The 16252-nt window shown below is 26.4% G+C and overlaps 2 protein-coding genes across 3 annotated transcripts; one reads left to right on the top strand and one right to left on the bottom strand.

The window, feature by feature from the left end:
• Positions 1-343: 343 nt before the first annotated feature.
• LOC113795970 (prolactin-releasing peptide receptor-like) lies at positions 344-15674 on the top strand. 2 transcript variants are annotated; one of them, XM_027346215.2, is made up of 4 exons: positions 344-2338; positions 9137-9491; positions 9567-9788; positions 14668-15674. In XM_027346215.2, exons 1-4 carry the CDS (start codon positions 1959-1961, stop codon positions 15229-15231), a joined length of 1521 nt encoding a protein of 506 aa, XP_027202016.2. In that variant the 5' UTR covers positions 344-1958; the 3' UTR covers positions 15232-15674. The 2 variants fall into 2 exon arrangements, with proteins under 2 accessions (XP_027202016.2, XP_075679603.1); XM_075823488.1 differs by having other exon boundaries at positions 14671-15674.
• Positions 3884-5952, bottom strand: LOC142645931 (uncharacterized). Its single transcript, XM_075823487.1, has one exon. It carries the CDS (start codon positions 5857-5859, stop codon positions 3970-3972), a length of 1890 nt encoding a protein of 629 aa, XP_075679602.1. The 5' UTR covers positions 5860-5952; the 3' UTR covers positions 3884-3969.
• Positions 15675-16252: the final 578 nt, after the last annotated feature.

A 16252-nucleotide genomic window follows, 5' to 3' on the forward strand; every position in this document is an offset into this window, starting at 1 on the left:
TGATTTAGATTCGTTTTTGTTTTGTTTCTTGTTTTGTTTCATCTATCAACAAACAAACACCTGAAAAACAAAAACAATAATAATAATAATGATGTCGGAAATTCTTTTATTGAATTTAAAAAGCTGAAAACAAAAACAAAGGAAAACAAAATCAAAAACAAAATCAAAAATCAAAAAACAAGAATCAAAGAAAAACAAGAATTCAATGAATGCGCGTGCGTAAAAAGAATGTGTATATAGAATATTCGAATATTCGAACATTCAAACATTCGAATCTTGCGTTTGCGTACAACCGATTCATATTCGCAAACAATGTTTCTGTTTCTGTTTTTCATCGTCGAAATGATATTCTTTTATTCTTTTTCGTCTTGTTTTTCGATCAGAATCACATTTTAGCCATCACCATCATTATGAAATGGTAATTTTATTTCAAATGTCAAAAAAAAGATAGAAAAAGCAACAACAACAACAACAACAAAAAACCATCCGAAATAGATGAAACATTCATTTTTTCCGCTGTGTTTTTTTTTGTTTTGATTAAACGCATCTAAACACCCACACAAACTTTTGTTTTTGTTGTTCATCACCGCTTCTTTGTTTGCGTTTTCTTTCCTCTACGATTCTTGTGTAGTGATTTTTTTTCCCGAATGAAAACATATTTAAGAAAGGTGCGGAATATTTGAATATATTTCATATATTTCAATGTTTTCTTTTGTAAAGATTCGACGAATACAATTCGATGCTTGATTGATCATTAACCAATTCATCCATCATTTAAATGTTATAAAAAATTTCAATTTCTGTACTTTCGATTTCCAACTGTTTTCGTTGTGGGTTGATTGGAAGAATTTCTTTGCTTCCCCCCTCAGAAAAAATCGATGAAAATCATTGATATCATCATCATCATCAAAATAACAAAATTAATAATCACTTTTTTTTGCACACTGTCAAAGAGTCAAATCAAAATTCATTTCGAATGTTTATTTTTTGAATTCAACAGCAGCAACCAAAAATTCTTCAAAAAACTCAATTTTTCATTTTTCTTTTGTTGAACATCTTTTGAATTGTTTCGCTTTATTTTTCCTTCATCATCATCAAATGAATTTTTTTAATTCCATCATCATCGTCGATATTGATTGATTATGAACATTGTGTGTGTGTGTGTTTGTTTGGTTAGAAAAACACCAGCATCAGCAAAATTTTTACTTGTTTTCACTAGAATCATCTATTCACGAAATTTTCTGTTTGAATTTTACACCGGTTTTTTCCCCTTCCAACAAAAATGTGATTGACAAGTTTTAAATCGTTAAATGTTTTCTTTTTGTTTTCTGTTGTTGATTGTTTAATGATGGTGGTGATGGTGAAGTAATGGAAAACATTTCCAAAGAAAAAACACCAAATATCATGGTGTTGGCGGTGGTGGTGGTTATTATCATCATGATCCAATCATCAATCTAAAAGAATCATTCAATTTCATCACGAAAAACAAACAAAACGAAAAAAAAACAAAGAAAAAGAAAAAGTTTCAATTATAAGATTTTATTATCGTTATTTTTTTCATTTTCATTATTCAATGATGTTGATGTAATTTTTATCGATGTTTGTTTTTGGTTTGAAAAAAAGTGTGAATTTTTTTTCTGTTGCCAAATTGAATGCAAAGAGAGAAATGGTAAAAAATGGAGAATTCACGTTGTGGATATAGCTGGAGAATCTTCTTTTGGTGAGGATGATGATGATGAATTTTGGTGAATGTTTACGCTGCAACAACAAACTTGTCACAACATTATTATTATCGTTTGTGTGTGTCTCTGTGTTATGACATTGTTTTTTCTTTTTTGTTATTTTGTGAAAATTTAAATTTAAAAAAAGAAGAAAAATTCATTAATCATTCCAAACAAACAGCATCATTTGATTTTCATTGTTGATATTCCAATCAATAATCGATAACAAAAACAATAATGGATCCAATAAAATTAATGAATTCATCAAATCAATTTTATAATGAACCACCACAATTAGAAGCATTATCATTTTATCCATGGCAAATATTATTAATATTAATTTATTCATTAACAGCATTCATTTCATTGGGTAGTAATGCATTAACAATATTAATATTATTACGTAGTGAACAAGTATCAACTGAATTATGGAAATTTTTATTAAATCTATCAATATCGGATATAACAATGGCTTTATTTTGTATACCATTCACATATACTAATTATATGCTTGGCCGTTGGATATTTCCACGTTTTCTTTGTCCAATAATACCATTTTTTCAGGTAACAGCTGTTTCAGTATCAATTTGGACATTAACTATTATCGGTATTGATCGGTATGTGACATTTATTTGTTTTTTTCTCTGATTAATTGATTGATTTCATTTAATTGATATGAATTTTGGTTTGATTTAGTTTAGTCTGTTTATGTTTGTTATGTAATCAACTATTCAAACAGAGCAACGTTAAATCATTTATTTTTGTTTCATCATTTCGAAAGTATACATTAATTATGCAATATATGCAGATAAATTTACCTGTGTGTGTTTGTTTGATTCCAAAAAAAACATCTCTCCCCTTTCGTTTCATGAATGGCAAACATTTGTAACATGTGTATAGTATTTATTTATCAATTTGACAAAGAAAAGCTTTTTATGTAGAAACAGCAACAACAGAAATAGTATTAGTGTATGAGAGATAATTAAATGAAAAAATACCAAACACTACAAACAGAAAATATTCGGTAAATTAGTCAATTGCTAATGATGATGATGATGATGATAATGGAACAAAAAAAAAGCATTCTATTTAATTAGGTGAAACAAGAAGAAAAAAGAAAAACACATAGCCCCAGATTATAAATATTTAAAATGATCAAATTTTCATGATCAAATTTCAATTTATTCTTGTAGTTTTTGCATATATTTAAATTTTGCTGTCAAGTTTTTCTTTTCCTGCTCTCTTTCCGAATAAAATTCATAGAAAATTCAATTTATGTTCAATATTATAAAATAAACTTGAATTCTGTATACACAGAATTTTGATTTTTTTGTTTTGTTTTGTCAATCAATAATTAATTTGAATCGATTTGAACAGGAAGAAAAATTTGATTGCAAAAAAAACCCTCAACAAAAATCAGATCAACAATAAATTTTTCATCAGAAACCTTTAATTTAGTCGAATAATATTGATTCAGTGGATTTTTTTTTGTTTGTTCTTTTTTTAGATAGAAAAAACCAAAAAAAAAACCTTCATTTTATCAAATGGAATTGAAATCAAAAGTATTTTTTTCTTCGGTTGTTGTTGTTGTTGTGATTAAAAGTGTATATTTTGTTTCATTGATTCATGTTGTTGTTGTTGCTGTTGTTGTTGTTATTAGTACTTTTTTTTTATCTCGGAAACAACCCATCAACCTACGTAATTATTTTCAATGCAATGATATTATATTGAAATTCTTTGATTTATTTTTTAGTGTAGGTGTGAGGGGGGTATAGAATGGTTTAGAATCTAAAATTTAAATGTAGGTATTTTTTGTAGGTTAAATTTTGACATTTTTTTCAAAAATTTTCTTTAACTTTTTGATTTTTTTTATTCTGTTGAATTATGGCTTGGCTCAGCATCCTCCTATAGATTCTATAGAATAAGGCCTATAGGGCAAAAATTCCATTGCTAACAAGGAAACAAAAAATAATGATATTTGAAAAAAAATTGAAATTTTTTTTTTTTGAAACTAATTTTCACTTATTATTAACTTCAGGGCTTCAACTTATTTATAGCATTTCTATTGTTGTTGTTATATAAGCCTTGGTGAATTATTGCGGGTTAATAGGAAGCAATGATTAATATTAGAATTCTATTAATTTATTTTTTTTAAATATTAATTTGAATTATTATTATCTTCTATCGTTTGCTTAGATTGATTTTTTTTTTTTTTTTTTTTTTTTTTTTTTGGTTAAATTGTTGTTTGTTATGGATATTCATGTTGATATTGTGGATATTCATATTGATATTGTGGATATTTTGGATATAATTGTTGTTGTTGTTGTTGTTGTTGTTCGGGTTGTTGTTGTTGTGGATATTTTGGATATAGTTGTTGTTGTTGTTGTTGTGGATATGGTTGTAAGTTTTGATAATCCTGTTGTTGTTGTTGTTGTTGATAATATTGTTGTTGTTGTTGTTGTGGATATTCTGGCTGAAATATTGGTGGAAATGGATCTTGGTGTCTTTGATCATAAATTCGTTGTTGTTGTTGTTGTCGATATTGTCGCTCATCGGGAAATTCTTCTTCGTATTCTTCTTGTTGAGATTTTCGTTCTCGATCCGGAGATTTTCGTTGTTGTTCCCGTTGTTTTCGTTCTTGATCCTGTCGTTCTTCTCGTTCCCGTTGTTTTCGTTCTTGTTCCAATTGTTCTTGTTGTCGTTTTTTATCTTTTTGTTGTTGTCTTTTTAATTCATAAAGTTCTTTCATTTGTATCAATACTGCAATAGCTGATGGTGAAAATAAAATATCTATATCATCATTATTAATATTCTTTTGATTATTATTATTATCATTTTTAATTGTTTCTTTTTCTTGTTTTTTTATTATTATTGTTTTTGGTTTTTGTTTTGATATCAAAATTGTTTTACTTCTATTATTTTTTTCATTATTAATCATTATTCGTTTCTGTGAAATCATTGTACGAACAGTATCGTTTAATGTTTTCATTAATAATTTTCTTTGTAATTCAGATTTTGTTTGTTGTAGTTGTTGTTTTGGTTGTTGTTGTTGTTGTTGTTGTTTGATTGATTGTATTTTTTTCATTGATTTTTTCACCGATTTTCTAATTGATTTTCTGATTAATTCTTTCTTTATAATTATTTTATTATCATTATAATCATCATCATCAGTTTTGCTAAATGATTCTTTTTCAATCTTGATTGATTTTTTATCAATTTTTAATTGTTCTTTAACAGGTATTTTATCAATTTTATCCATCACATCCTTATCAGTTTTTATAGTTGATGTTTTTGTTGATGGTTCTAATTCATTTTGTTCAATTTGTTTAGCAATTTCCATTATTTTACGTTGTCGTTCAGTTTTTCTTAATGAATGATAAGATTTTGATTTTGATTTATATTTTTCAGCTATTGCTTCACGTAATACATTTGTTAATTTTTGAAATGGTGTTGAACGTGATTTTGAAGGAATTTTTTTCAATTTCATTTTTTTATTTCGTTCAAGATTTGATCGTGATTTAATTCGATATGATAAACCAGGACCTTTAACAGGACCTTTAACAGGACCTTTAACCGGACTAATAACAATACCGGGAGCAACACCAGGACCAACAATAATTGGAGTAACTTTTTCAGGACTTTTACCTTTACCAACATCATATCTTTGACTTTTTTTTGAACTTTTACTTGATTTTGATAATCTGGATTTTGATGTTCTTGATCTTGATGTTCTTGATTTTGATAATCTGGATTTTGATGTTCTTGATTTTGATGTTCTTGATTTTGATGATCTTGATTTCTTTGATTTCCTTGATTTCTTTGATTTCTTTGATTTTTTTGATTTCGATGTTTTTGTTTTTGATTTTTCACCAAATTTTCCACTTTTTCCTTTACTATGACTTCCACTTTTACTACTACGACTTGTTTCTTTTCCTCTTTTACTATGACTTGAACTTTTACTACCACTACGACTACTTTCTTTTCCTTTTTTACGATGACGTTTTTTTTTACGTTTTTTACGTTTTTTTCTTTTAAAACAATTAAATAATAAATCTTTTAATGTTAAACCAATTATAATTGAAAATGAAATAGTAACCATCATTATAATGATTATAATGTAAATACCAATATTGATCATTTTTAATTATTATTTATTATTATTCTTCTTCTTTGTAACGCGATTAAATGATCATAATTTTCACACATTCAATTCATTGAATGTTTGTTTGTTTATTTGATTGATTTAAAATCAATTTTGTCAACAGTTTTTCGCAAACCTTTTTATAATCAAAAAAAATAGTGTGAAACAAAATTCAATTTGAATTTTTATGAAAACAAAACAAACAAACCAACAAATTCATTATGATGATTTCATTAATATTGTTGTTGTTGTCGGTTTTTTCATTTTATGAAAATTATTTCAAATGAATAAATTATAGTAGCAGCGGCAGCAGTTTGCTGCATTAAACAACCCAGAACAACAAAAATAACATGCAAAAAACTTTTCAAGTTTGGTTTTTTTATATAAATATAAATTATGAATAATCATTAAAATTTAAATTGAAATTCTGGATTCTGGATTCTGTTTTTTAAAAATTCCTGTTTGACTTTTTTTTTCTTGGATTTTTTGGTTTTCTGGGATGTGAAATGCGTACATTCTCTTGATGATGTTTTCCTGTTCATTCGAATCATTTATGGATATTAATAATTCAATGTTTCGGTTATGTTTTTTTTTTTGTTTTCCTATTGATTTTTGAATGAAATTATCACCACTATCTTAATCCTGAATTTACATTTGAAAGAATTTTCCAAAAAAATTTATCAAATTTAACCATCTGTTTACAGTGAATGTCATTCACAATGATAATAATGATGATGATTGATTGTTGAATAATTGAAAATAAATGAATATAATGAACACACACAGAATCACCACCACCACCACCACCATCAGGGCTTTCCTTTTGACAGTAAAAATAATAAAATTAATTTAAAGCTAAATCAAAATGATAATTCTGTTGTCGTTGTTGATATAGTTTTCAATTCTATACGTGTTGGTTTATGAAACCCAAAACAAAAAGAATCCATGATGATGATTTCTTTTTCTTGTGAATTCATTAATTTTTTTTCACTAGCTTTTTTTTCTGGTGGGAGGTTGTTGTTGTTTTCGGGGGTAACAGATTGAATCCATAGGATCAGAATAGAAAAAATTCATTTAAGAATGATGATAGAATTTTTCATTTTCACTAATTTTTTCCTTTTAGCAAATTATTTTAGTTTTTGTCAAGCTGTTTCACCACCATCACCACCAGCCAAACTATTGTCATTTTTGATTTGATTAACCCGTTTGTTTTTCTTGGTGTCTTTTGTCGGATGTTTTGACGTCTCATGTACCAAGTGATGTCTCATTTGGATTGTCTTTTCTGCTTCGAAAATAATGATAATTTTCTTTCGGTTTCATTAAATCATACGTCAGAATAGCTGGAAATTCTCTGTATGTGTGTGAGTGATGTCAACATGAGAAAAAGTTGCTGAATGTTCAAAGAAAAATTCCCTATCTGTTTTATATCAGTTTGGTAAACATCAATAATAATGTTATTATGAATATAAGAATTGAAAAAAAAAATATCCATCATCATCATCGAAAGCAATCAATGAAATCGGTTTTTATTATTATTGATGATGATGATGAGATAGAAACTTGAATAAACAAGGCAATTCGCTTTCTTCTTCTGATCAAATTTATTGCCATTTCTGTTGATATATTCTGTAGAAAAAAATGATCAACAGAATATTGTTTGATTTTTTGATTATCCGAATCACTATGGAATTCGAAAGATAAACAAAAACTATCGATACTGTATGTAGTGTTGTTTTCACCCAATTACTTTATATTCATTCATCATCAAGATGATGATGATTATTTGGAATCATAAATTCTATTGCTAATCAACCGGTAATGATGATGATAATGATGATGAAACGATATTCTTTTTATTTTTGTTGTTTTTTTTTCCTCTCTTTTATGCATCATTCCACAATTTTATCCATTCAATTTCATTACAAAATTATTATTCACCATTTGGGGAAACAAAAATATGTTACAAAATATATCCAGCTAATTTTTTTTGCCCAATCCAAAAAAAAAATAACATTCGATCTGTTTCTATTCCAAGAAAAATAATAATATTGACAACCCAAAAAAGTGAATGAAAAAAAGTTCCAAAGAAACGAAACAGAAAAAAAATCCAATTATATATAAGATGCCGATATATTGACTTTCGTAACCGAAAAAAAATACACCTAAAAAAAGCATGATGATGATGAAATTCAAGTTTGCACCTTTAATATTATGAGAGAGATGGGAGAGAGAAAGCTTGATCATACATTAATCATTTTCGTTTCATTTTTCTTTCTGAAAATATTTTCTCACAAAGATTACTTGCAAGAAGAAGAATTGCAATGACAATGAGGTAAAAATATCATAATTTGAAATCATTTTGTTTTCATTTTCCAAAAAAAAACAAAATTCTTTTCCAAATTTTTTGTTTTCATTTTAAATAATGGAATGTTTATTGATTTATGATTATTTTACAGAGAGAGAGAGAGAAAGAGAGTGAGTGAGTGAGTGAGTACCCTTCGAATGAAAAATTTAAAATTTCAACATTGATTTTTCTTTGCAAAAATGTTTTTCCACTATTTTCTTTTATTTATTTACTACATATCCTACGCTATACTTGATTGCATTTGGAATGTTTTCGTTGATACGATTGACAAATTTTGTTTTCACATATTTATATATACAATGTGTGTGTGGATCATGTCAAAATTCTTAATCATTAATAAGGAAATTGAGTTTTTTTTTATTTCACTGTTTGTTTGTTTGTAAAAAAAAGAAGAAAACAAAACAAAACAAAAAGTGTCAATATCTTTTGTTGATGTTTAGTGTTCATGTGTTCGTTCATGTGTACAAATAGTTTTGAAATCTATTCAAAGAAATTTCCAAAGAAATCAAAAATAAAATTCTTTTCCCTATTAGAGTTTTTGTTTGTTTTTTTTTTGAAGAAAAAAAGCAAAAGAAAAAAAATTGAACATTGTCAATCCGTTTCGGATTCAGACAGAAAAAAAACAAGAAGAATAATGTAGAATAAATAAATAAACTATAGATCAAATTTCATCATCATCATCATCATGAATAAATGAATGAATGAATGATAAGTAAGAAGAAAACAACAAAAAGATGTGAATTTAAAATCAGAAGAAAACAACCAGAATAATTTTACTTTTTTTCCCCTCATTTCCTTAACATAATGTTAATATTTTTAAAAAGTTTTTTTATTTTTGATAATCAAATTTGAACAAAATTTATACATTTGTTTTTCTTCTTTACTTTTTTTTTGTTTAAAAAAAAATAGATTTTTTGCCATCATTTATCCATTTCGTTCAATGTTATGGCTAAAACGACATAAAGTGATAACAATATATGGTATTTGGTTGTTTGGTGCATTGATTGCATCACCACAGTTATTTTATTCACGTATCGAATCATTTAATTATCGTGGTCAACAATATGATGATTGTCGTGAACAATTTAGCTATAATGTTGGCCTTTTATATACAATATTTTTATTTTTGTTCACATTTTTTTTACCAATTATTGCATTAATATTTGTTTATTCAAGAATTTGTTTACATTTAATTAATAATACAACTGTACCGGGTAATCCTGATCAAAATCGAGATAAATATTGTGTTAATAAAAAAATTAAGGTAAATAAAAACCAAAATTTTTTCTTTTTTTTTTGATTAACATATTTTTCTTTCATTTTTCTCTCATTTTAATAGGTAATCAAAATGTTGGTTACAATTGTTGTATTATTTGCAATGTGTTGGTTTCCAATACATTTATTTCAATTATTAGTATGGTTTTATCCATCCATACAAAAACAGAAAACAACATTTTCCTATTATGTTTATGTTGGATCATATTTTCTTTGTCATTGGTTAGCAATGGCACATTCATTTGTTAATCCATTTGTATATTGTTTTATGAGCGGAAATTTTCGGGTAAGTAGGAATTTGTTTTTTTACTTTTCATTAATAATTTCTACCACAATTTATCATATCATATCCCCTTTTTTTTGTGGCTAAAAGCAATGAATAGAATTGATAGTTATCACTTTTTTTTTGTAGTTTTTCCCAATATGTTTTGAATTATTATTATTCTATGTGTGTTTGTGTTTGGAGTTTTGATATATATTGAAAATATTTATCTAATTCGATTCATTTCATTTTCATTTTTTTTCGATTCACTAAACAAACAAACAAATAATGATTATGGATAAATATCCAATTATGAATGAATATGATAAATATGCCATATGCCTTTTGAAAACAACAGAATTTGCATATGTAAAAACAATTGTGTTGTGTGTGTGTGTAAATTGTGATAAGAAGTAAGGAGAGAAAAACAAAGATGAATTATTTGATCTTTTGGATTGTTGGTGATGATCGGGGTTTTATCTATGTATTTAGAATAAAAGAAAAGAAAAAGTTTAGTCAATGAATGAAATGAAATGAAAGAAAGAAATTGATGAAATTGAAATTTTATTTTCAATTTTTATTTGTTAGAAAAAGAAAAATTGTCAAAAGTAAATATTCATTTTTCAAGCACAGGAAAAAAATTTCGATTTCGATTTTTTGCTTTCAATTGCTGATTCTATTGATTCTTTGCTTCTTTTTTGCTTTTCAATTGTCAATTTTTAATTGAAAATCTTAATAAAAATTTTTTATTATTCACATTCATTGACAATATATATTCACATTATCAACATCCATTGTCAAACACACATTGACAGTGTTTGAAATTGATTGCTGCAGCAAAAACAAAAAGTTTCCTGAATCTTTCCCTATTTTTTCCTCTGTTTTTTTCATTTATTTTTTGTTTTTGTTTTATTTTTTTGTTTATTTTCGTTTTTTCTGGTGAAATATCGATGGAATAACCAAAAAAAAAACATTGAAACAAAACAAATATAAAGTGGTTTTTATTCACATCATCATCATTAACAACAACAACAACAACAACACCAACAACAATAACAACGATGACGACAGCTAAAAAACAATATCCCGAGAATCAATAAAAAAAAACGACAAACGAATAATAAAGGTGAATAATGAAAACAAACAAACAAACAAACAAAAAATTCTCTGTCTGGGATTCATTTTCCCCAATGACAAAAAAACTTGATGATGATGATGATGATGATGGGAAACAAAACAAAAAAATTATTATTATTATTATTATTATGGTGGTTTTTGGGGGAATGGATAGAATGCACCGAAAACAACCACAACGAAAAACAGCAACAACATCTTTTTTGTTTCTCATCATTTTTCATTCATTCATTCACGATTCATTTACTAAATAATTGGATCCAAATTGATGAAAAGAAAAATGGCGAATGATGATGGTCATTCATACTATACAGATTTTACTATCTAACCTTCACCATGATGATGATGATCATATCATGATAATTGCCAAAATTACAAAATGGGAGTAAAGAAAAATAGCAATCAGCAACCAAAAAAAAAAAAAAATTGAAAGAAAAATATTTCGATCCAAATTTTTTTTTTAACGCGTTCGCTACCAGCGACGCATATATGCGTCGTTTATTTGCTGTAGTTCTATGTGTTTTTCGAAATCTCCGGTAGCGAACGCGTTAAAACTGTTTTGTGTTTGGTAAATGTGAAAAAATGAAAAAAAACTTTTACAAAACGATTCTTTGGTCATCATTAATGTTATTTTTTTTTTAAATTCCAAATAAAAAAAAAGTTCAATACTTGATTTTATGTTTTTATTTTGATGGTCCATCTTGAAATGATGAAAAAATAGAATCCATTTGATGCTCGAAAAAAATTGAACAACAACGAAAATTCTGTTTCAAAAAAATTGATCTTTTTTTCAATTAATTCAATGGAATATTCGTTCATTCAAAAAAAAATGTGACAAATGAAAATGTGTAATGATCAAAAAATTGATTCAAAAGTTTGAAAATAATCTCATTTTACTTTCATTGTGTAAATGATGGAATCATTGAATAAATACATCAAATCAAATTATACATTGTCTATTTTGATTGAAACAAAAACAAAAAATAATAATGAACAAGTAGATAAAATCAGATATAATCAGATTTAAATCTCATTTATTTTATTTTATTTTGTTTTTTTTTCACTACTACCAATGTAGAAATGGAAACAAAAAATCCTGTTTTCTATTTTCTGTTTCATTAAGATTATTCTTTTTTTTCCATCTTGAAAATCATTATTATTTTTCTGTTTTGTTTTGTTGGGTTGACATTTGTCATTTGTGGCGTTCTACAGTACATTTGGATAATTCAAGAATCGAAGAATATTCTCCGCTATAGAGAGAGAGAGAGAGAGATAATTCAATGATCGATCTTGAATCAAATAGGGAAAAAACTTTTCGATTTAAATCAGACAACAACAACAACAAAAAACAATGTCCAGATGAAAAGCAAAAAAAAGAGATGTCAAAAATACACTATGTTTGTGTCGAATCAGAAAAACCTTATCAACAAAAAAAAGATTAATCAAATTTTTGGTTGATCAAATTGATATAGCCATATGAACAGCAACATGGATCTCGCAAATCGATTAATATTTATGATCAGAATAATATTGATTAGTTTTTCTTTTTTATCAAGTCAAATCACTGAAGGATCACAAGAGGAAGAAACATTGGAATCAAATATATGATGATGATGATTTACAATGGGAAATGCCAATTAGAAAAATATAATGACATTTTCTCTCTCTCTCTCTCTCTCTCTCTCTCTCAACATTAAGATGATGATGATAATATAAAAATAGCCCAAAGCAATCAAAAGTAATTGATGATAATCAACATAATAATAATGGTAATTTTTTTGTGTTTTGTGTTTTAAAATCTTCTTTATCTCTTTAGGAATGTCAAAAAGAAATTCCATTGATAACACAGCAATGAAAATCTGATTCTGTTAGTCAGAAAATGTTATGAATTTTTTTTTTTTTTTTTTTGGTACAGAATTGTTCAACGAAAATTGAATTTTTTTCTCAAATATCGCCATAATAAATCCAATTTCATTCATTCAAATTACAAAGGTTTTTTTTCAAGGTTTTTTTGTTCAGTCAATTCCGTTGATTGTGTCGAGAAAAAAAATTTGAATTCAACGAAGAAAAATACTTTTGGAATTTAAATGAAATTTTCTACAAAAAAATTTACAGAATTTTTTATTATTATTCCTGGTTCATTGTAAAATAACAAACTTGAATAACAAATATTTACGATAATTTTCCACGGTAAACACATAGAAAGAGAGAGAGAGAGAGAGAGAGAGAGAGAGAGAGAGAGAGAGAGAGAGAGAGAGAGAGAGAGAGAGAGAGAGAGAGAGAGAGAGAGAGAGAGAGAGAGAGAGAGAGAATGTTGTTTATCAGCAGTCAAAAAGAAAATTGATTGCCAAATTGCCAAAGCAAAAAGAACATCAAACCTGTGTGTGTGTGTGTGATTAAACCGATATATATCGAAAAACTTTCGATCAATCGATCGATCGATCGAAAATTGATCGATCTACGGATCCATTATTGACGTAAAATCTGTTTATTAACTTTCTTTTTTTCATTTAACACAGGGTACCAAGTGAACAAAAAAAAAATCTGATTTAAAAGATTTATTGAAACGGAATATTCCATTGATTGTACAAAGCCCAGATAATTGAATAATAGATTTTTTTCCATTTTGGCACTGTTCAGAATTTATTATTATCTATAAAAATTGAAATTATTAATTTCCTGATCGTTTTATGAAATGTCAAAATGTTATTTACTGTGTCTGTGTGTGGTTAATCGAAAAAAAAAATACAAAAATGTGATCGTTACTTTGTAGCAGGTGGTGGCTGGCTGTAAAAATATTTTCAACGGACCCAGACACATTGTATTGTCGATTCGAAAAGATTAATGATTTCATTGATGGTGTTATAGATTTGAAATTAATTACAACAAAAATTACATTTTTGTCATTATCGATTAATTAATTTTTTAAAAAAATTTCCGGATTTTTTCCCCCTTTTTTTGGGTATAAAATACCTATTTCGAAAAGAATTTTTCATTTTTGGAATTCTTTCCAACAGCAACAGTATCGAATATCAGACTGATATTCATTAAACATAAAAGTTTATCCAGGGGGAAAGAATAACTAACATTTTTTTTTTTGTTGCAGAGATTCACATTTTCGTTGTACTAAGCAAAATTCTACAATCGAAAATTGAATAGAGAGAAAGCGAGAGAAAATAATTGACTTTATCCAATTTTGTGTGACGACAATCCATTTGACAATATTTTAACGTAGAAAACGAAAAACGAAAGAAATGAAACTTTTTTTTTGCCAAATACAAAAGTTTTACGATTGTCGCACACACACACACATCACGGACATATAGTCATTTGGTCAAGTTTTTACAATACGATAAATTAAAAAAAACGAAAGAAAGAAAGAAAGAAACTTTTATGATGTTTGAAATGCACTTTAATCGGAATCGGATTTTTTTTTCATCTTTTTCTGGTGTTAAAAAATTGAAAGAAGAAGAAGAAACTTGAAGAATGACTACTTTTAACTTTTTAACAGAATTTGTTTTTTTTCTTTCTTTCCGAGAAATCAAATGGTCGATAATCATTTAGGAAATTTTATCGTAAAGATTTTTGTTTAGAAAAAAGATTTTGAAATCTAATTTGCAAAAAAATTATTTTTCTTCATTAATCGAGATTATCGAAAGAATCTTCTTTCTTTTTTGTTTTTGTTTGCTTTCCAAATTTTTATCCTAAAATTCATTGTCGATTTTGATATTAATTTATTTCTGTTTTTCTCATTTCTTATTATCATTAGCAGAGCTTGGGCAAAACATTAAGCCATTGTTGGCCAAGATTATTCAATATGAATAATCAAAATTATACAACATCAACAACATTGGAACCAAATCCACAGATTAATAATAATAATAATAATGATAATCATCAACAACAACAACGATTGCATTTCAATCATCATAATAATAATGACAATCATAATCAATATCATTATAATCAGCAACATAAACATTCAAATCATCATCATCATAATCATACTAATGATGATGATGATGATGAAATATCACTTAATACACAACAAACAACACATCATTCAATAACAACATTATTAATGACAACAACAACAACAACACCATCACAACAACAACATTCAACAGTAAATCTTTCACAATTTATTGTTGATCATCATTCTAATAATAATAATAATAATAATAATAATAATAATAATAATAATAATCATGATTCAACAACAACAACAGCAACATCAGCAGCAGCAATAGCAGCAAAAAAACTTGCTTTACATTATCCTCATCATTATCAATCATCACCTATACAAGATTTAAGTAAAGATGATTTTGTTTAGAGAAGATATCTCTTCGCTTTCTCTCTCTCTCTTGACCTTGAAACAACCAGAAGACCCTGTGTACCCCATTGAAATTCATTGTTTTTTTAAATATACATTCATTTTTCATTGTTTTTTGTTTGTTTCTGGATCTCAAATCATCACCAAAATAATTGTATAAATGAAGCTAATTATCATTAAGTAAGCGACAAACATACGATAGATAATTAAAACATCAACATGTCAACAATAACAACAACAACAAAATTCTGTTCTTTTTTTCTGTTCCAACATGATCACTGCTACCATACAAGTTCATTCGGCCAAATAATATGATAATAATATACAATAACGAGAAATAGTGAAAAACGAGAAATTTGACAAACAAAACAATGTGAAATATATTTATAGAATTTTAATGGAATTTTTGTTTTCTGAAAATCAAAAAAAAAAAAATTGAAAAATTTGATACAGACATTTGTATGCAAAAGTTTTTTTTCCAAACAACCAAAAATATTCCAATTTTGTTTTACAAAAAAAAACCTGTACAGAGCAGTGGAAAAAGGAAAAATTATTCAACCATTGTTGCATGAATGGATGAAAAAAAAATAAAGAATTTAAATCCTGTATTTTTGTTCAACTTTAAAATTCTTGAGAATTGTTGTTGTTGTTTGTTTATTGTCGTCGTTGTCGTATCATTTTGATTCTGTTATTCAAATTATGTTCTCTCTCTATTTCTATTTTTTTTGCCATTATTTTCGGATGATGGGTTAGTCATTTGTAATATTTTTTTTTCAGAATAAAAATATGCATTTATTCACAAAAAAAGCATAACAACAATAACAAAATTGAATTTTTTCTTTGAAAAAAAAATAAAATTATTATTTTTTATTGTCAGTTCAAAAATGTCTATTTTTTTTTGGTTGCTTTGTCGGTTCACTCACATGACGGTAATTGACCGAATTGAAAATTTACAGGGAAAAGATTTTCAATTTCCTCTTTTTTTTAAAAAAAAACATGTGGCTTATAATTATCAATTATT

The sequence above is a fragment of the Dermatophagoides pteronyssinus genome, unplaced genomic scaffold (genome assembly GCF_027571235.1).
Source record: "Dermatophagoides pteronyssinus isolate colony J.1.1.1.1 unplaced genomic scaffold, Derpt_VIB-CSIC_2022.12 sq0029, whole genome shotgun sequence".
NCBI classification, from domain to species: domain Eukaryota; kingdom Metazoa; phylum Arthropoda; class Arachnida; order Sarcoptiformes; family Pyroglyphidae; genus Dermatophagoides; species Dermatophagoides pteronyssinus.